The sequence below is a fragment of the Sander vitreus genome, chromosome 22 (genome assembly GCF_031162955.1).
Source record: "Sander vitreus isolate 19-12246 chromosome 22, sanVit1, whole genome shotgun sequence".
Classification (NCBI taxonomy): domain Eukaryota; kingdom Metazoa; phylum Chordata; class Actinopteri; order Perciformes; family Percidae; genus Sander; species Sander vitreus.
The window spans coordinates 9,878,635-9,899,519 of NC_135876.1; the positions used below are offsets into that span (position 1 = coordinate 9,878,635).

The 20,885-nt window shown below is 40.2% G+C and overlaps 1 protein-coding gene across 1 annotated transcript; it reads left to right on the forward strand.

The window, feature by feature from the left end:
• The first annotated feature begins 2,748 nt into the window (after positions 1 to 2,748).
• ipo4 (importin 4) lies at positions 2,749 to 20,801 on the forward strand. The gene is made up of 30 exons (XM_078280538.1): positions 2,749 to 3,185; positions 3,597 to 3,683; positions 3,888 to 3,967; positions 4,077 to 4,118; positions 4,291 to 4,420; positions 4,697 to 4,876; positions 5,006 to 5,071; positions 5,192 to 5,293; positions 5,401 to 5,484; positions 5,740 to 5,895; positions 6,025 to 6,078; positions 7,785 to 7,894; positions 8,045 to 8,153; positions 8,715 to 8,844; positions 9,510 to 9,623; positions 10,626 to 10,739; positions 10,957 to 11,080; positions 11,234 to 11,345; positions 12,961 to 13,088; positions 13,193 to 13,270; positions 13,551 to 13,608; positions 13,990 to 14,095; positions 14,435 to 14,628; positions 14,791 to 14,841; positions 15,276 to 15,401; positions 18,522 to 18,748; positions 18,865 to 18,997; positions 19,144 to 19,248; positions 19,903 to 19,972; positions 20,264 to 20,801. Exons 1-30 carry the CDS (start codon positions 3,120 to 3,122, stop codon positions 20,392 to 20,394), a joined length of 3,267 nt encoding a protein of 1,088 aa, XP_078136664.1. The 5' UTR covers positions 2,749 to 3,119; the 3' UTR covers positions 20,395 to 20,801.
• Positions 20,802 to 20,885: the final 84 nt, after the last annotated feature.

Here is a 20,885-nt window from a genome sequence, read left to right on the forward strand (position 1 = left end):
ACTCACTGATAATGCAGTTCAGGAAAACATGATATTTTTAATGCCATCTTGAGTGTTGGTACAAAACACGCTTCCCTGCCTGGATGAATACACTGTGCAGCAAAAAATCTAGCTAAGCAGGGAAGGGTTTTGTGTACCAGGCAGTTTCACAAAACATAACTTAGTAACCAAAAGCGACTTTCCAAATAGTCTGTTGACTCCAATTGCATGATTAATAATGTTTTCACGAGCTTCAGTCCCAGATCAATGGACTAAATATAACATCTGGGTCTCAAGCATGAATAGTTTATGAACCACCAATACTTCATAGTCAGTTTTTTTGTTAATTATTGAGAAATATAAATCTATGGCAGTGGAGCTGCTTACTAAAATGTATTTGACGAAATGTTAAGTTTGAAAGGGCTGTCTGTCAGGGGTAATACATTTAGCCTCAAACATGATGTAAAACATATTCAACTCTTTAATTTCTGCACTTTGAACATAAGTGTTCAAAGACAGACCATAGCTTCAAAGCCCAACATTTCGGTATTGGGCCTTTACCCTCCATTTGCAATCCTTTTCATAAAGATGATTTAGATTAGCCACGTGTTACCATCCAAGTGCTTGTTTGTGTTACCCTTCCTTGGCTGTATTGAGGTGGTAATGATTTACTTAGTGCTGAAATAATGTGCGAACAGTGAGCCTAATGGGTACATTAGCATTTCTACTGATCTCTGCCACGACAGGGTGTGTTCGTCTGATCGTGTATGAGCTGAGAAGTTTAGGAGGGGGGGTTGATGGTGTAGGTGTGTATAGTGGCAGCTGTGCAGTGCACATTAGCATTGGTATGTGGTAAGGGGCCAACAGATTGGCCTCTGACGACTAGGCATACTAGGCATATTTTGTAAGTGTGTTTGTGAGGCACTGCTACTGTGAAAAACAGTGTACAAACTAGAGTATCCATACATTTGAACATGCTCGTTTTAATCAATTATAGTTTGTTTGCATATTTTTTGTTTTGCTACTACAAAAACCATGGTAGATTTTCTTACCCTCCTGTAATACTGTAAATGTATAACAGTTAATACTGATTACCTGGTAGGCGTAAGCATATCTACCTAACTGATGCTGAATTTGACCTATTGTCCTCAAATTACATGATTGCTTCTTCAGCGTTGCTTTCTTGTATAGTGCAGATTAGTCACTGATGTTGTGTTTTGGGTAATGGGTATTTTGGGCGGGAAATGCAACACCGTGAGTATCTCCTTTGTTGTCTGAAAAGTGTGCAAATGAGGCTAGCTTTCTCCCAACCTCAACCACAAGGCACTTTTCATGCAATATAAATTAGTGGTGGAATAGTTGGTATAGAGGTCCTTTACCTTAGTAAAAGTAGTAATAGAAAAAAACTTAATTACTAAGTCTTGCGCTAAAAATAAGTATAGTATACAAGTATATATCGGCTAAATGTTCAAATATCAGTACTTGACATAGAATGGTTCCTTTCAGCTATTATCACTACTGATTTGTATAAGCATCACTTTAATGTAGTCTTGCATTGCCAGACCTTCCTCCACAGCCCTGCGAAGGAGGGTCTGGCGAGTCCACACAGCATTCCAGGATGGGAGAAAAACATGCTCTGGTTTATTGGCATTTATTTAAACCAGAGCAACGGCGTGCCTGCAAAATAGCCTCGGGAAGGAACTTGTTTTGGTGGAACATGGGTACATTCAAAGTTGTTTTAGTTGTGTAACAGAAAACTCAGATTCAACATTTAGTCTTGCTAGCTGTCTGGATTTACCCTGCAGAGATCTGAGGAGCAGTTAACCATAGTCCTTATAAATCGACCAGAGTTTAATATTTCAACACAAAGAAAGCGGTACCGGACATCCAGCCGAAAAGAGTAAAATCCAGCGAAATTTCCGGCAGCAACGGAGCAATCCCGGAAGTGGAACGTCGTGGGTTTTCTGTCGCACGACTAAAGCAACTTTTGAACGTACACATGTTCCACCAAAACAAGTTCCTTCCCGAGGCTATTTTGCAGAGGCACTGTGACGATTGTGATTGGTTTAAAGAAATGCCAATAAACCAGAGCACGTTTTTCTCCCATCCCAGAATGCCGTGTGGACTAGCCAGACGCTCCTCCGCAGCGCTGTGGAGGAAGGTCTGGCAAAGGAAGACTATAGTCTGACCAATAGAGACTGATATTGAATTTTGAGATAATTATATAAGCTAATATTCATTTTTGTACACAAACACCTGACCTAAACAGATAGTTTTGTCATCCTCCAAAATTACCAAACACTTAAATCAACACCTCTCTAAAAAGTTCGAAAAACGATAATATGTTATAATTTTCATGAAGGTAGTATGCTTGCAGGGCAGTTGTATTCGACTGCATCAGTTTTAGCTAGGTATACCTAATAAACTTGTAATTGAGTATAATGATAAATATCATACAAACAAATATGTTTTGTATGTAAAGCATGAGTCTGCAAAGTGAGTAAATATTGCTGTCAGATTAATGTACTGGAATAAAAAGTACACTATCTTTTAAATGTAGTGAAGTAAAAGTATAAAGTAGCATAACAGTTAGTATAATACTAAAGTAGGTCTATGTACAAGTAACTCAATGTTGCACGACAACTTCCATAAATTTCTCCGTCACTTTCCACCACTCTTTTAGATTGGTTGCACTACGCCCTCCTCTCCGCTTGGTGGCTCTGTTTGTTTTTGTCAGACTGAATGCACACTGATAGCAGCAGGTCCCTTTAACTCAACTCACATGGAACTCCTGGCCGGTTCTGCTCCGCGTGCTGGCAGTTGAAGCCTAAACGGACCAGACCGAGCTAGGGGGTTCGAATCTGTCAGACTCTCCTTTTCGGCTTGATAGCTTCATACGTATCCGACTTTTTTAAAGAGATTTTTTTTTTTTTTTTTACAGCAAACTCGGTAGCTAGCGATAAGACCTGCCCAGAGAGGCTCTCTTTACATATTTGACAGCTGTAACATACTTGGGACACCGTTGGTAACCACAACACAGAAGGACAACTCGTTCATCTAAACCGGTTAATTAGAAATATTACAGCTAACGGTCACAACAGGTTAACTAAAGGTGGTAACGTTAGCTCTGAGCTGTCAAGATGACCGAGGAACTTGAACGAATTCTTTTACAGCTGACACAGCCCGATAATGCTGCCATTCAGCAGGTAACGTTAAAGCCACAAATAACTTTTTTTTCAAGTTAGCATTTAGCTACATTACTAGCTAGCTAGGTAGTTTGTTAGGCAGACGCCAAGTTTGAAAACTAACAGTTAACGTTAACTAACGGTTATCGAAGTAACGTTAATCTAGCGAAATAAACGTCTGGTAATAAACGGCTGGCTGACTGTCAAGCAGTTGGGCATGATATGTCACCAGCACCAATGTGTTCTAACGTTATTAGATGTCATGTAACGTTAGATAACTTAAACTTAGTTCCAAAAAAAAATTAATTCAGGCCTCGGGCTGAGTCAGTTGACTGCATTTTGTAATGTGCGTTGGTGCCCTGTGATTTCTACAATAATGTAGCTTTGTGGCAGCCAGTCTAACTTGGTCAGACCTCTTTTGTCCCCCTTTAGGCCACCGCCCAGCTGAAACAGGCTTTCAAAGACCCAGCCATTATACCAGCACTATGTGCTGTCATGAGTGGCTCCCAAAACCCTCAGGTACTGTGTGAGCAGTGAGAGAAATGTTTTATCCTATTGGATAAGTATAATTTCCTGAGTGAGTGTGAGTGTGAGTGTGTGTGTGTGTGTGTGTGTGTGTGTGTGTGTGTGAGTGAAATAGTGAGTGATGGGTATCAGCATTTGTCCTTGTGTGCTTTCATCTTTGTAAACTACCTGAAATCTTCACCTGATTGTACATCTTAGATTCGTCAGTCAGCTGCAGTGATGCTGAGGATGAGAGTGAAGAAACACTGGAAGAAGATTATCCCTAATGATAGAGAAAGGTGCACAGATTTTTTTTTTTCATTGAAGAATTTACACTACACCCAGTTATAGTTGAAATTAAGTTGAAAATACATTGTCGTAATTGTTTGCCCTTATTCATTCATGCAGCCTTAAGGCAGTGGTGCTGCAGGCCTTCATGCAGGAAACAGAGTAAGCTATTCAGTTTATTTAATTAACCTATTGTGTCTTAAATTAACCAGATGTGTTGTAAATGACACATATAACATGTTATCTCAAGTGTTTATAGCCATATGCAGCCATACACATGTGACATAGGAATGAGCCTGAACTAAATGTTTGTCTATAAATCTCTATTTTGCAGGCACACAGTGCAACATTCACTCTCCCAACTGTGCGCAGTTATGGTCAAACATGAAACACCAGACCGTTGGCCTGCCCTGCTGCAGTTTCTCAATCAATCCACCAAGAGCAGCAACCCTCATGAACGACAGGTACAGGACTCATGTAACACCTATGAATTTAGATACGGTTCATTCATCTACTAATTTAACAGTTAACTTATTATTTTCATTAGGACCTTCATATGATTGCTGAACATCTCTAGTCTAATTTGCAATCTGTGGCTACAGCTGTGGTGTTTTTAATTTCATAACCTAAGAGTTACAGTTTGTTTGGAGTTAATACATACTTCAGTCTCCTGTTATATTGTATGACATGATCTTCGTTAATCACAGCCTTGGAATATTAACGCTCTTCTTTCCTAATAGGTTGGCCTCCTGCTGCTGAATAAGGTGATGGAGTCCAACCCTGAGCCTTTCAAGCCTCACTACTGCCAGCTGCTACAGCTGTTTAGTACTGTACTGCAGGACCACAACAACCCAACAGCTTTGTACTACTGCATCCTCGCCCTTACAGCCATAACTGCATATACTGGCTCAGAAGAGATGGTGAGGCATTTTTAACTTTGACATTTGGCAGCAAAAGTTTTCAAATAGTATATAGACATTCAAAACATTACAAATGGGATAGATCTATACACTTTTTAATGACTGATGTGACATTTTGCTGCCCTACAGAACCAGATGCGTTCTATCATCCCAAGTCTGATTGTCGCTTTGAAACACCTCATCAAGGCAGATCAGGTAAATTGTTTTTTTTTAATTTTTATTTTTTTAATGTTTTTTCTGTTGCCAGTTAAATGTATTTAAGGGTATGAATCACTCAGACCTGTCGAATTATTACATTTGTCTGTGTTTGCACAGGGCCAAGCCAGCGAGGCCATGGAGGTGTTTAATGAGCTCATGGAGAGTGAGGTGTCCATCATCGTCCCTCATGTTGCTGAGATTGTCCGCTTCTGCTTGGAGGTAGGAGCTGAATGTCTGAATTCTTTCTTTACTTCCCACTGTTGTGTTGTGAATTTTATTTTAATTTCAGAAATGACAGCTAATAACATGTTCAATGTTTGTGTCAGGTGGGCAGTGACACCACACTGAGTGACTCTCTGCGGGTGAAAGCACTCTCTTGTATTGCCTTCCTCATCAAGCTGAAGAGCAAGGTAAAATAAACCATATGCTACTATAAATAAGTTAAAACAAAACAAGGATCAAGAACAGGTATGAGTCATTAGAAACAGAAATGGTCAGGTCTCCTGGGTTTGCATATTTGGAAAGTTTTTTTTTTTTTTTTTTTTAATTGATGATAAAGATTTATACCTTCTGCTTTACTGGCCAACTGCCAAAGTGTTTGGCTTTTATGTTTTGATTATATATGCTAAATAAAAACAATCTTCATAATTGTATTTCCTTTGTAGACGGTGCTGAAGCAGAAGCTGCTGAACCCCATCCTGCAGACCATTTTCCCTGTGCTGATTGCAGCTCCCCCACCTGGGGAGCATGACCCAGAGGATGAGGAGGATGACAGCGGAGACGGCACAGACAATGACAATCCCAAACACTGTGCTGCTCAGGTATTTGTGTTGATATACAATGTGTTCTTCTGTTGTGTAAGAAAATGTACTTTGCAACAGCTTTAGTAGATTCACTGTGGAGTTGCAAGGAAGATTAATCTTGATGAATTGTTTTTGCTGTATTTACAGATAATTGACACTATGGCGCTCCATATGCCCCCAGAGAAACTGTTTCAACAACTGGTAAGTCATCTGGTTGTTGATGATAACAGATATGTTACATTAAAGGGTCATTTCGGTACTTTTTAACCTGGATCCTGTTTTCCCATGCATTTGTGTCTAAGTATTAACTAATCATAATCATAAAAATCTTTGAAATTGGTCCAGTATTAAGCAAGATTGCTGTAACCGGCAGCTGCGAACTGGGCTGCAATGTAATCCTGTAGGACAAGTGCACACCGTCAATGTTCCTATATAATACCATTTGAATTTTTGTAATATTTGAATAATATTTGAATTTTTAACGCTTAAATTCAGCCTGTTATTAATATTTACTACTCTGCTCAGGCTTATGCATTGTGTTGTCAATGCCACTATCAGCATGTGGTTGTTGTTATACGTTCTGTCCACTAGAGAGACTTCAAACATTAGCTTTGAAGGGGCACACTCATTACTTTTATTGCATGCTGCTTTTGTTTAGGCTGAAGTTGAGGCTAGTTGTGCTACAGCTAGTGTATCCTAACAACTTCAGTCCATACATACACTGCATGAAATGCTGTTCGAAGAGTTGAGAGCTGCAGACAGAGTAGAGGTAAGGTAATGCTTTTAGCTAAAGTTTGTGTGTTGACCTGGCATCAGCCAGTTACACAAGCATGGCAGGGTAACGGCAACTTCACCATCTCTTTATAGTGTAGTAGTTGGACACATAACAACAATCTGGACTGTCGGTGGCAAAACAAGCACTCTTAGTGGAAGTACATTGACGTTGTGCACTTGTCCTATAGGATACATTGCAGCCCAGTTCCCGGCTGCCGGTTACTGTATTCTCGCTCTATACTGGAACAATTTCAAAGATTTCTGTTCACATTAGTCACAAATGCATGGGGGGAAAAAACCCAAAATTACCTTTTTTTTAAGGTGAACTTTCTTTTTTAGGTTTTTATTTGAGTCTTGATGAATCTTTAAAACAGCATGTGCATTTAAATAACATGCATTAAGTGTCTTGACTCAAAAATTAAATTTAGTTGTAAAAATGATTCCAAACTGAAATTCCAATTCCAAAAAGAAAATTTTACACACCACACAAAACACAACACCTCCCTCTCCTCTCCCAAACCCGTCCCTACAACCTGTTAAATCAATAAAAATAACTTTTTCTTACACTGCACTGGAACTTTTATTCTTGTATTTGTATCTTATTCTATTTTAGCCTGTTATTATTTTCTGTCTCTTTTTAATTTGTCTTTAATGTTTTATGTGAAGCACTTTGAATGGCCTTGTTGCTGAAATGTGCTATAGAAATATAGTTGCCTTGCCTTACAACCTACAGCCTGTCAGTCTGTCACAAGGGCATATACCGCTTTTGGCTCGCCATTATACAGTATTGCTGCGAACGCTGTCTGCGTGGAGTCTGACCACACTTGCAACCGCTTTACCAGCATTGCAGTGAATCACTGTGACTTAAACAAACTGCTGAGGTGACATCATTTCGCTCCGTTCACACCACAGCTCTGTGTGTGTGTTTTGTAGCCCCGCTCTCTGTCAACATGCAGAGAGGACAGATAAGCTCGCACTTACATGCTCTCAGTTACCGGTATTTGGCAACGTTGGATTTAATGTGAATCGGTCCTTGGTAGTACCGTCATAATTCAGTCGGTACCCAGAAAAGTACAGAATTCAATACCCAACCCTACGCTTGACAATGTATTACCTTGTGTCTTGTGTTTTAGATGCCTCTTGCCAAGACCTGCCTTGCCAGTGAAAACCCCTATGAGAGGAAGGGGGGTCTCATGTGTCTTGCTGTGCTGGCTGAAGGATGTGCTGACCACATACGCACCAAGTATGTCTAGCTGACATGTCTAGCTTTTTACATTCATGTATGTTTCATAACCACACAACCATATTCATAGTGTGGCAGGTCTGTTGGCTGACTTTGGAAGAATCAACATGATTTGAGTAAATTCACCTTTATATCTGTTGTTGTTGTTAGGTTGCTGTCATCAATGCTGCAGACAGTGTGCCAGAGTCTCTCTGACAGTAATCAGGTGGTGCGCAGTGCCGGCCTTTTTGCCCTGGGACAGTTCTCTGAACATTTACAGGTAATTCAACACAGCAACATGTAAAATGGTACATACCTTTTTTACCTTTGCTTACATGTTAATATTTAGCTTTTAAAGGTTCCATATTGTCAAAAGTGAGATTTTCACGTCTTTTTTTTCTTTTCTTTTTTATTATAAAGCAGGTCAAGGTGCTATATTAATACTGTGAAAGTATCAAAACGTTCAATCCACAGAAAAATGCCCACAGCCCGTATTCACAAACTGCGCCTTTTTAAACGAGCCCTTTACTTTAAAGAAAACATGTTTATAAATAGATATTATTTGCAATATTTTGATATTTTATATATTTATGCTGTTGAATGCTCACAGTTCAGACTTGGGACTGTGTATGTAGGAGTGGATATACATTTCAGTACAATATCGCATCCCTTACCATGGGAGTACTGGTTACTTAGTATATTTTTACAAATATTAGTGCACATGTATATCTATAGTTTAACAGAATACAAAATGTTTTATTATTATAGTAAAAAACTTATTTCAAACAGAATTAGTCTATTTTCTGTTCTTAATTTCTTTTTTACCAACTATTCTTTCCAGCCTGAAGTGAGCAAGTACTGTGCAGAGTTGATGCCTTTGTTGCTGGGTTACCTTTCGTCCTTGAACCAGGCCAAGGTTGGTCATGTCACCAAGGCCTTTTATGCCCTGGAGAACTTCATGGAGAACCTAGGTAAGCTTAAAAAAAGGTTTATGACTGGCACAGTATGCCTGCACACCTTGCTCCCTGCACGAGGAAACAACCTTCCTATGAACCAGTGAAAAACAACAGCAAATCAACAAACTTGTGTTATACAGATGATCTGGTATTGAAAAGGTTAAAAGGGTTGTCTGTGCGTCCCATCCCTGTGAACGCGATATCTCAGGACCCCCTGGAGGGTTTTTTTTAATTCAAATTTGGCACAAAACTCCACTTGGACTCAAGGATGAACTGATTATGACATTTCACACAAATGGCTAATAGGATAAAAGTTATGACATCATAATGTTGTGCAAAAACACTTTTCTCAAGAAGCGAAGGGGAGATTTTGACCATATTTCACATTTTACTGAATTGGAGACACTAATCTTGAGTTCCCACCATAAAACTGTGCTGACTGTATAGATCTTCTGTGCTGCCGGAATGAAAATGTGTGTGAAGCATCCATGTTTGGTCAAAAATACACTTAATACCTTTTATCAAATTGCTTCAAAGTCTTCGCTACATATGTTATGAGTCTTCACCGAAATTAATGTAAACTGCAACTTGGCTGGTTGATGACATAGAACAGCTAGGTGGTAATTCTTGTCAGAATAGGGTCTACATGTTTTTATCATCTCTTCCTTTTTTCTAAACAGGAGCAGATATTGAGCCCTACCTGCCCACCCTCATGGAAACTATGTTGTCTGCCCTTAACAACACGGAAAACCTCAAGATAAAAGAGCTTGCTGTGTCTGCTATAGGTGCCATAGGTAAGAAGATGTCAAAGATTCATCAGATGCAATCATGCAAGTTTTCTGGCTTACTATGTAAGCTAAATCAGGGCGCGACATTAAGGCTTGTCCGGGACAAGTGGATTTTTTTTGTTGGGCAAGTTGGAAGAGAAATTTACTTGCCCCACTACTTCACGTTATTTGCACATTACGTCTATGTTAAACAAATAATTTTTTTTCCAAACAATCCAGGGCAGCGGACTGCTAACGTTAGATCCAGCGGCAGTAGGATAGGGGACCGCTAACATTAGACCCAGCGGCAGTAGGATAGGGGACCGCTAACATTAGACCCAGGGCAGTGGGTCAGCGGACCGCTAACGTATTACTTTGTATTATGAGTCTGGAGATCCTTCTTTCTTGTTGAAGGGGAAATCTATTGTTGGGACACGTTTGTTTCTACTGAATTTTATTAATGTTAATAGTGTTTGGATGCTTTCAACGGTTTGTTCGAATTCTGCATTAGCAAAACACACAAAAAAAATTTTATAAAATGATAAATCTTTACCCGGACAAGTGACTTTTGTGCATGGACAAGTGAAATGTAAATGTACTTGTCCAAAGGACAAGTGCCTCAAAAAGTTAATATCGAGCCCTGTAAATGTTAAGCTTAACAACGTATAACTCACTTTAGCAGTGTTCAGTTTTCGTCCATCTTCAGACACTACAAAGAACACGCAAGGAGATTGTAAAAGTCAACATAATAGTATGACTTTGAGCCTCAGTTTGCAAGTCTATAGGTTAATTTAACTTAGGGATATATTTGAGAGAGTGAGTGAGCGAGCGAGCGAGCTTTAGCCAAACAATACGCCAGGTCATTTCTGGCTGAAGAAGTGCTACTCAATAAAAACATAAAGTAGGGTTGTTGGTGTAATGTTAACCTGCAACACTTAGTCCTCTATGAAACAAACTTGCGAAGAAAATGTTACTCTTTGGATCAAAGTGAAGTGATGTAAGCCCCATTGTGAATCACTGTCTTATCAGCCAATGCCGCCAAGGAGCTGCTGGTTCCCTACTTCCCTCCAGTTATTGAAAGCCTGAAGGGCTTCCTGACTACCACCACAGAGGAAATGAGGTCTCTGCAAACTCAGTCCTTGGGTATGTAACTACAGAGATTTGCAAAGTAAAAGAGTTGTGATGTATATTTAGAACAAACTATTTTGCCCAATTGACCCTGGTGGCATTTTGTTATACATACATCTTGTGAGAATGTAGTTTTTGTTTTACTCTTGTTATGGCAACATATATATTTTGCAACACCAAACTCGACAGCATGAATGAATGGATGTTGACCCTTTGTTGTTGTTGCTGTTAGATACGCTCTCCGTGCTGGCCCGTACCATTGGCAAAGATGTCTTCAGTCCTCTCGCTGCAGAGTGTGTTCGGTTGGGCCTCAACCTCACCGACACCATTGATGACCCTGACTTGAGACGCTGCACGTATGTAACTCAGTGTGTGTAAATGTTTGAGTTTTTTTTTTTTGTTGTTGTCTTCACTCACTTGACCACATACAGTCTGTTAGTTTAAAAACTGAAGGAAAATAAACAAATGCATTTTAAAAAAAAGTCTCCCTCTGTGCTTCTGTCCTTTAGGTACAGTCTCTACTCTGCTGTATCCACAGTCAGCCCGGACTGCCTGACTCCTCACCTCCCGGCCATTACAACAGTCATGCTGCTCGCCCTCAAGTCCAATGAAGGCATTACGGTATTAAGCATACAAACAACACTTTGAAATCATCTCTCTAAAAAAATCGGGGAATCTCTGTGTGTGCGTGTGTCTGTCTTTGAAATATCTCATGAACCGTTCATCCAATCTACTTCACACTTGGTTTCCTTGGTACCCAGCCCAACTTGGGGTTTTGAATTTGAAGCAGTTTGGACAGCATTCAGTGTTTCCCATTGGTTGAGAATTTACTTGTGGTGGTGGGTGGCGCAGGATGTGACGGCACGGCGTGTGATGGCTGGGTTCAGTAATAAACTAGTCAAACGGGTTTATGAACTATTTATTGAAAACAATGACTACAACATTAACAGATCATTTAGAAAGAAATAGCTATTTGCATAATAAACAAATCGGACTAAAAGATCATAAAGATACAGATGAAGTAGCCTTTGTCAATTAAATCTGGTTGGTTTGTCAAATGTTGTGGTTCAGCAGATAAAATACCTGGAGCCAAATCTGCTATGTATTGACAACTTAACTTTAAAACTATACTATGATCCATACAGACAGTTATGTTATTATATATCTTAACACTGTCTCCTCCTAACTTCTGTTAAATTGTTAAATCATATTAGACTAAAGCTATTTAAAGTTCATTCTTTATCATATCGTTTGTTATGAATCATTGTTCGTTTTTTAAAGTGTTTTGGGGATCTTAAATACTCTGTTTTGTACTATACATGTCCATGTTGCACTCATTAAGATCTCATCTGAACAAATTTCTGTTATTAAAACAACTGGCCATAAATACAGTTAATGAATACGGGAACGGAGAACAACTAAAGGCTCGGTTAGCAACGATTAGCCCCAGTTAGCTCCGGTTAGCTCCATTATAAAGATATGGAGTGGACGAGACTGCTGCAGAGAGGGTGAACAACCAGACTCTGATAAATGACGTTTGGGGAGCTTTCACAGCGGTGTGGCTGCGGTGTTTCTGCGGTTTATTGGTACAGTTAATCTCACGGCAAGACCAGCAGCAGCATGCTACTAGTAACGATAGCCTCTGAGCCTGAAGTGAAGCGTTGACGCTGTCATGCATGCGGTGCGAGACTTCACGAGAGGGAGGGGCTAGAAAAACAACGTAATTCGGATTTTATCTACCTGGTTGGGTCTCAATCTACCTGGGTGGGGCGCTCAAGGAGAACCTATGTATGGGAAACACTGGCATTGGATATTAATAAACTGTGAAATAAACTAAACGACCGCACAATAAAGGTTGAGGAAAAAATTCACGACCAAAAAAATCTGCTGCGCAAAAGACGTCACATGCAGCAAGCTGTTGACAACGCTCTGTACAGCAGCGGGAGGGGGTTCACCGGCTTGGACTGTGGTTCACTTTTTGCTGCTTCCAGCGTTACATGATTGCTGGATATACCAACCAAACTTTTCTTCACTTTCCTGGAGCATGAGCGGATAGCTTACAGTAACATTGCATAATTTTGGGGTACAATGGTTCTAGAGGAAGCTACAATAAGCAATACCACAGGCCAAGCAATCGGCCCATTTCAAACGGGCACATTTTGAAAGATCACTACTAGTAATATAAATAATAATACAGCATTTCACTGAGCATTCTCTTCCTCTGTCCTCTCATCAGGCCCACATTGAGGAGGACAAGACATTTGTCCTGCTGGATGATGACGATGATGATGATAACGAAGGACAAAAAGATGTAGATGAATTTCTGGAAGATGAGCCGGAGACAGATATCCATGATGTTGCAGGGTGGGGTCTCACACACATACAAACATACACGCATGTATATTTACTGTACCCTGAGCAAAAGTTTGCTCTCACTCCGTCTGATACCATGTCTATCCATCTCTCAGGTTCAGTGTGGAAAATGCCTACATCGATGAGAAGGAGGATGCCTGTGATGCACTGGGAGAGATTGCATTCAGCACTGGGTAACATAGATATTTACAGGGGATCTAGTCTCGGCATTTATATGACGCTTCTTGTATTTCTCTTCTAGTCTGACTATTCTCAGAAACTGTATTGCAGCAACTCAGAGTATTACATGTGCAGTTATCTTTTAGGTAGTGTCGATGAATAGTTTGACATTTCTTTTCTGTTCTAATTTTGTCATAGGTTCTTTAAAACGATGTAGTACAAATTTTCTGTCAGACACTTTTGTGTGCATACATGTGTGTGTTTTAACTTGTGTTGCTGTGTTTCCCATGAAAGTGCGGCCTTCCAGCCCTTCTTGGAGTCCAGCTTTCAGCAGGTTTACGAGATGAGAGATGTAAGTCACTCTGACTGGCTGGTTCGGCCCCATCATCCTTCTCTGTCCAATGTGCCATGAAGGGCACTTTGTACATCGTGTTTATAAATGGAAGTGTCCGTAGATAGATTGATAATGCAAGTCTTGAACTCTTACCATGCATTAAATCATTTTCTTAAATCAGTTTGAAAAGGTATCCAGGAACAGTTACCTTTTATTAAATAAAGGCATTTCATTATTATTATTTAATTATCAATCCATCTCTAAGTCAGGGTCAACGTTAGATTAGTTCCACTGGTCATAGTAGGGACTTGGTGTCTTGTTTAACAACACTTCTGAATGGCAGGTGCTTAATCTCTCTTCTCACCCCATAATTCTGTCATTTTGTGCGTGTCTCCCTAGTTTCCCCACGAGGATGTCCGCAGGGCAGCATTCGGAGCCATGGGCCAGTTTTGTCGAGCTCAGCATCAAGTGTGGAAGGAGAATCCCACCGAGGCCAACCACCAGGGTAAAGCCTCTCTTCTCAGGAACGCTACGCTACTGTTATTATTTACAGGAAATGCAGAAATGGGCGGTGCTGCTTTCTACTGAAGTGGTCATTATTGATGATCAACATCAAGGGAGAAAATCCAAATGTTCTCTAAGCAGATATACAGTATACTGTGAGATTATATACCATTGAAAACAGTAAGGTCGAGGCAAGCTAACTTTTTTTTTTTTTTTTTTTTTTTAAGACTGTCGAACAGGTATCAATGCAGTTGCCTTTAGCTAGTTTTAACTTTATTCCTCCTCATTCCTGTGCATCTTGTGTCCCCCCCCGTCCTGTTCCCCCCCCCCCACCCCACAGCCCTACTGAAGTTGCTGGATGTGGTGCTTCCTTGCTTTGTGGAAACAGTGCGAACGGAGCATGAGCGCCAGGTTGTGATGGGTGTTCTGGAAACCATGAACAATGTCATAAAGTCATGCAAGGAGGAGGCTTTCAAAAACCCTCATCGTCTGAAGGAGATCAGCCATGTCATCCGTGATGTGCTCAAGAAAAAGGTGAGAAGAGGAGAGGCTGATTAGGATGAAGGCTTTTTTTGTTATAGCTAAGGACACTAAAATACTCAGTTCATTATGCTCATTCACAAAAATGATATTTCCTAGGTGGAAGTAATGCTCGTAACCCTCCGTTATTGGTTCCTCTCTTTTCTCTCTGTTCAGACCGTTTGTCAGGATGGTGGTGGTGATGAAGCTGATGATGAAGACCAACAGGTTGGCTGTCCTCTTGTTGCATATCAAAGACACAGTCGTGGACATTAAAGTCCATCTACACATACAAGTGATTTAATCTTGAGTGTCACCACATTACAGCGAAGTTGTTTGTATATGCTGATGAATATGAATTATTGTGGATACAACATGTTAATGTAAATTACTTTCAAAAGTGAATGTATGGAACATTGAACTGGTAATGCAAGAGTTTAACTTTCTTTTGCAGCCATCCAGGTTAAAGTGTATGCCCTCGCATTACACCAATACAGTCAAAATAAAAACATCCACCAAACCGTGGATTCAAACTTAAATCATTTTATATATTGATACTGTAAATATAGAATAGAATATAGGCTGCTTTTTTTTTACCCATTATTTCCACATCACTTTGCAGTTACACATTGTACTTTGTGTTGATGTGTTTTCTGATTCAGGCAGAGTACGATGCTATGCTCCAGGAGTTTGCTGGGGAGGGAATTCCTCTGCTGGCCTCTTCTGTGCCTGCAGACAACTTTGCCCCTTTCCTCAATGACCTGCTGCCTCTCCTCATGAGTAAAGCTGTGAGTCTGGAACAACTGACATGAACTGGAGTCTAACAGAAGTCTAGAAGTCTATTTACTTGTAGATTTTGTTGGTACGATTATAGTCTGAAGAATAATCACGGTTTCACGATTATTATGCATTCATTTATTTCACTACTCATGTATAAAATCACATGAACACTCTAGATTTGAATGTGTTATGTATTGCTGCCTTTTGAAACAGAAATAACACTAACAGTTTTGAATGTTTTGAAAATGATTTATATAATCAATCATCAACCTTTTTTAATTAAACTAGAGGTGACTCCGTCACAACACAAACAAAGGCCAAGTTGGCAACAACAGTGCTGTCCTTCAGGCCCTCAAAAAGATACAAACGGCCCTGCTAGCTGGTGTTTCTAAAAGTTGGATGAGCTGCCGGACAAGATGTACCTGTCACAGGGAGATGTGCAGCATGTTGCCAAAGAATAAATGCAATGGAGAGATCTCTTTGCAGCCTTATTTTCCATAGGGGATGAAGAGGAGTAAGTAAGTAACGTCAGTCAGTCCTTCCAGAAAAACGCTAAGTTTTTTTGTGATTGTTGTGGGCAAAAATCCTTGATTATGCGGCACTTTTTCTTAAAAAAATGCGATGGAAGGTGCGGGATATTTATGCGATGAAATTGCGGGAACTTGCAAAAACTGCGGTTTGATGAAAAAGAGAAAAAAAGTAATTACCCCCAACACCCTGCTTTTCGATGATGTTCACGTCGTGTAATTACGTCACTTCATATCATTTCCATGGCAACAGGGGAAAATGGCTGCTCTTGTGTGAAGTAAACGCAACATTTTTCAACTTTCTGCTAAGATATATGTGACTTTTTTGCAACGAAAATGCGGGGATTATGAAATCATGCAAGCCCCGCATATTTTGCGCGGGAATCGGCAATTTATGTGGCGAAAGTGCGGCGTATTTGAAAAAAATGCGGCCCCCGCATAAATATGCGGACTTTGGCTGATTATGCATTGAATTCTGCGATCGCATAATCGCGATCTCTATCGTCGGCTGATGCTGACTTGTTAGATAGCGTTAAATGTAACGTTACCGTTAACGTTAAACAGGGTTACGTTAGCTAACTGGTAATGTTGACAAACTAACAAACGATTAACAACAACGTTAACAAAAAAAGTCGCTAGCAGGCTTACCAACTTGGGTTGAATTCCCTGTTGCAGCTGTCGTGAGGTCAGGGGCCGGCTGTGCTCTGTGTTTTCCTGGTATTTGCTTACTTGACGTAATGTAAAAAAAATTGCAGCAGTAAGTTACCCCACCGCCGTTGTACACAACTCTGACAGTCAATACTCACGGTGACCGTGGTCTGATGTGAGTGTTTATGTTGTCAAGGAGGTTCAATAAGAACTGCACACACTCCTACACATAATGTGCATTCAGATAACACTGGGTGTAGCGGAGCCTTTACGTTTTAATCAACCGTGACGCTTTAAACTGTGAAATCGGTTAACCGCTGCATCCCTAATAGTGTACTGTAACTCCTGACTTGCTTTCTGTATCTGTGAAGTTCATAACATCTATAACGCTCCTTCTTATTGACTACAGCAAGGATACAGTAGTTTTCTGGAGTTATTAATAAAGGACTTGGGTAGGATCACAATGTTATAATGGTACCAGTGATGGAGTACTTGAGTCCTGGACTCAGACTTGAGTCTGACTGAAGTTGCTGTTCTCTGGACTCGTGACTCGGCTTGGACTTGTGCACTGATGACTCAGACTCGCCGATTTCTGTAATCGGAATTGCGCATTAATGAAATAGGACTCGGAAGTTAGATGAAGTCGGAAAAACAACACAGATGTGACTTTATGGTGCGTTCACATGCAATTTAAAAAAACAAAAAAAAAAAAAAAAAAAAATCCTCGTGCATTCCAAATTATTGTGTAAAAAAAAGCCTTTTGCTATCTAGTGGTTGTTTTGGACATTTAACAGCAATTTACTGGTAAAATAAGTTACTGTTATACATTTACATTTTTTTAAATTATTTAAATTTGAGCATATGGCCTTAGCAATAAACACTCTTGTTCTTTAATGTCACAGACTATAGTTTTGTGATCTGCTTTTTTTTAAAGTGCTAATATTTTATAATAATAATAATATTATGCTTTTTGGCTTTTCCCCTTTCCGTCCATTGTGTTATATATCTGCTTTGTGCATGTTTAGGTTTACAAAGTGAAAAAGCCCAAAGTCCACCCCAAAGTGATTTACCATCTTCCAGAGAAAACACTGTTCACAAACTGCTCCAAACAGCTCTGTTGTAGTCCAGCCTTTATTTCCGTGACGAGCGTGCAAACAAACGTTATAATGCTAGCCTAGCTGCTAGCATGGCACGCCGTCATACTCTGCTTCTGACTGGCTAGTAGTCCTTACCTAGCTACTGCGCGTGTGTGACTCCCAACAAAGATGGAACAGAAGTGAGATGTCTCACTCTGTAGCTAAAACAGAGAGCTCAACACACAGGGTGAAAAGAGGAGCTGCAGCAATGTGCAGCACAACAAATGTATGGTGTTTTTTTAATTTAAACCATGTAAACCTATTCTGATACAACCTCTAAATACAATTATGAACCTGAAAAATTGACCACAATATGAGCACTTTAAAGTATCTGTTCAGGCCCCGTTTAAGCACCAACACCATTTTAAAAATACTGGTATTGGAAAAAAACGAAAAAAACAATACCCAACCATAGTAATAGGTCATAAAAATGTGATATAAGCTATTGATATATATCTATATTTAGCCTGTAACTGTTTCATGCAGGGGCAGGGTGTGTGCTCTCCACTTGCGACTGTAGTTTATGATGCGTGCCCCTTACTACATGTTCACATTAGAAAGATACAGAGGGATGTGGACTCAGACTCTTCTTTAGGACTCAAACTCAGGTAATGGTGACTCGACTCACTTTTCTTTCGTGACTCTGACTTGGACTCGAACACTGGGGACTCGAGACTTGACTTGGACTCGACAGTTGGTGACTGGACTACAACACTGAATGGTACAATCCTTTTGATATTTAGCCAACGTGTATTGCCACAGAGTAAAGCCTTTGTGGTCAGTATAACACTAATTAATTGCCTTTCTCCCTCAAAAGAAATCCACATGCACCGTGGCTGACCGGTCCTTTTCTGTGGGTACTATTGGAGAAATCCTGCAGTCCCTTATGAGCGTGTCCGGGGGCCAGGGAGTGGCAGGCCGACTGTCCAATCGTTTGCTTCCCGTGCTGGTAGCTGGAGTGAGGGACAGTGATCCCGAGGTTCGCAACAACAGCGTGTTTGGACTGGGATGTCTGGCCCAGGCAACTGGACCCATCTGTGTATCGTATCCTTCTTACTTGTGTGTGTTTTTGCAAGTGTGGATGCGTGTTGTGTATTGAATAAATTGTATTTATAAAAGCAAACATTACACACAGCTGTTCCTTAGTTAACGTGTTCCAGAGACTATCCCATGATGCTGTCTGTGTTTTCCAACATGCTGACCAAAGAGTCGGACCTCAGGGTGATTGACAACCTGTGTGCCGCACTCTGCAGGATGATCATGAGCAATGTGGATGCTGTCCCTCTGGAGCAGGTAAATCTACAGCTTGCACCTCTCCTGACAAGATAGTATTCCTTTTAGCCACCACAAGTAATCTTTACTGCTCACAACACATTTTTCACAAGCAGGAAATTCTCTTCAAACTGGAATAATAACAGACACGGTGTGCTCTCCAACAGGTTGTGCCTGCTCTGGTAGCTCGTCTTCCCCTCAAAGAGGACTTAGAGGAGAACAAGACCGTGTTTAACTGCCTGGCTATGCTCTACACAAACACTCCTGCTCTGGTACAGTGCAAACACAATTTACACCTGGTATTACAATCCCTGTGTGGGAGGAATATGTGTCTGTCTCTACTGGCATCCAAGCTAGTTACTACACAAGAAGTAATACTGCCATGTCCACATGTGGTCTAGGAAAATGTGTTCCCTGCCTCTCTTAAAACTATATTGGCATTTTTGCCTATTCATGGTGACATTATGCAGGGGTGTTAGCGCCATGGTTCATTCAATTGATACAATTTCTCTTTAAATGCTTCTCCTCATGCCTGAAATGTATTGGGCATTGATGTCTTAGTACAACAAAGGTGTTAGTGACAAACGAGCAGAAAGTGATTATTCTTCATTATTGATGCTGGAGCAGCTTCAGATGTTTAGAATGACCTCAACCTATGCTTTATAAAAACCAATATCGGGCCAATCCTTCAGTCATTTTTTTTTATTACATTTTGTTATGTTTTATACAGTATTACTACAAGATATTATGCATGCATACAGCATATTTCAACTCTCTTCATTCAGTTTTTACAAACCTCCCATGCTTTGATGAAGATCCTGAAACTTGTGGTTTCTCAGTCATTGTGTGTATTTGGTTCATGGACTTGGACACCAATCTTAAACATTGTTACCATTTTATTTTTTTAATCTTATTTTCCCTTTCAGGTTGTGCAGCTAATGAAGCCCATAGTTGCTGCTTCCAGTCATGTCCTTGGCAACAAGAATGTTGATGAAGGTAAAGCTTTCTTTGGTACCAGGCAGCATTTTCAGTGTCCTGTTTTTCTTAGATTGCACTGAAAAGGCACTAACTTAAACTGAACTGAACGCTGTAACTGTTTAGTGTTCAAGCTATTTGTGCATCTAAAGTTATTGAAAAACCCAAGAGGAAACATAGTACAGCTGGCATACTATTTTCCACTCATTGAGGATCTTCAGGCAGTCACTGCACAGTACTCGTATCAACATGCTGTTGTAATGTTGCTGTAGTTCTGTCATCCCTAAACTTTATTTTGTCTCTTCTCCACAGAAACCCAGAACACTTTGGCCATGCTGATAAAACAATTTGCCCAGCAGCACTCTGCAGACTTCCAAAAAGCTGTGACCTCACTTCCTGGAGAGCAGCAGGCCAGACTCAGTGTAGCCATCTCCGCCTCGTAGCCCACACACATCCTTCCACTCTTGTGTAATAGCCAGCCAAAACAATAACATTTTTATACTGTAGGTAGAAAATGGGACAGTTCTTTGTGGCGTAAATGATCTAAGCACTTCAAGCATGCTACTACTACTAATTATTATCACATTTGGCAGTTATGCCCCTAAGTATTAACTTTTAATTTATTTGCTTAAACACATGCTATGTTGAAGTTTTATTATTTTAAGAGTTATGTACTGTTTACCATCCTGTATTGTTAGCATTGTATTTTGTTTCTGTTATTTCTACAACGTGCTACTATGAATTGCTACTGTCCCATTTCTGCCACTGTTTGGACTGACTTCTGGCTTTGCTATCTGAGTGTAAAGCAATGAATTTGATCGCCTGATAAATGTAATTTTTTGTTCCAGTTTCCCAGTGTATGTCAGTGGACTTTAAATCTTTTTGTCCCTATGTGTTTTCTCTTAGCGTTGCCTTACTCAGAGATGTATCTGCT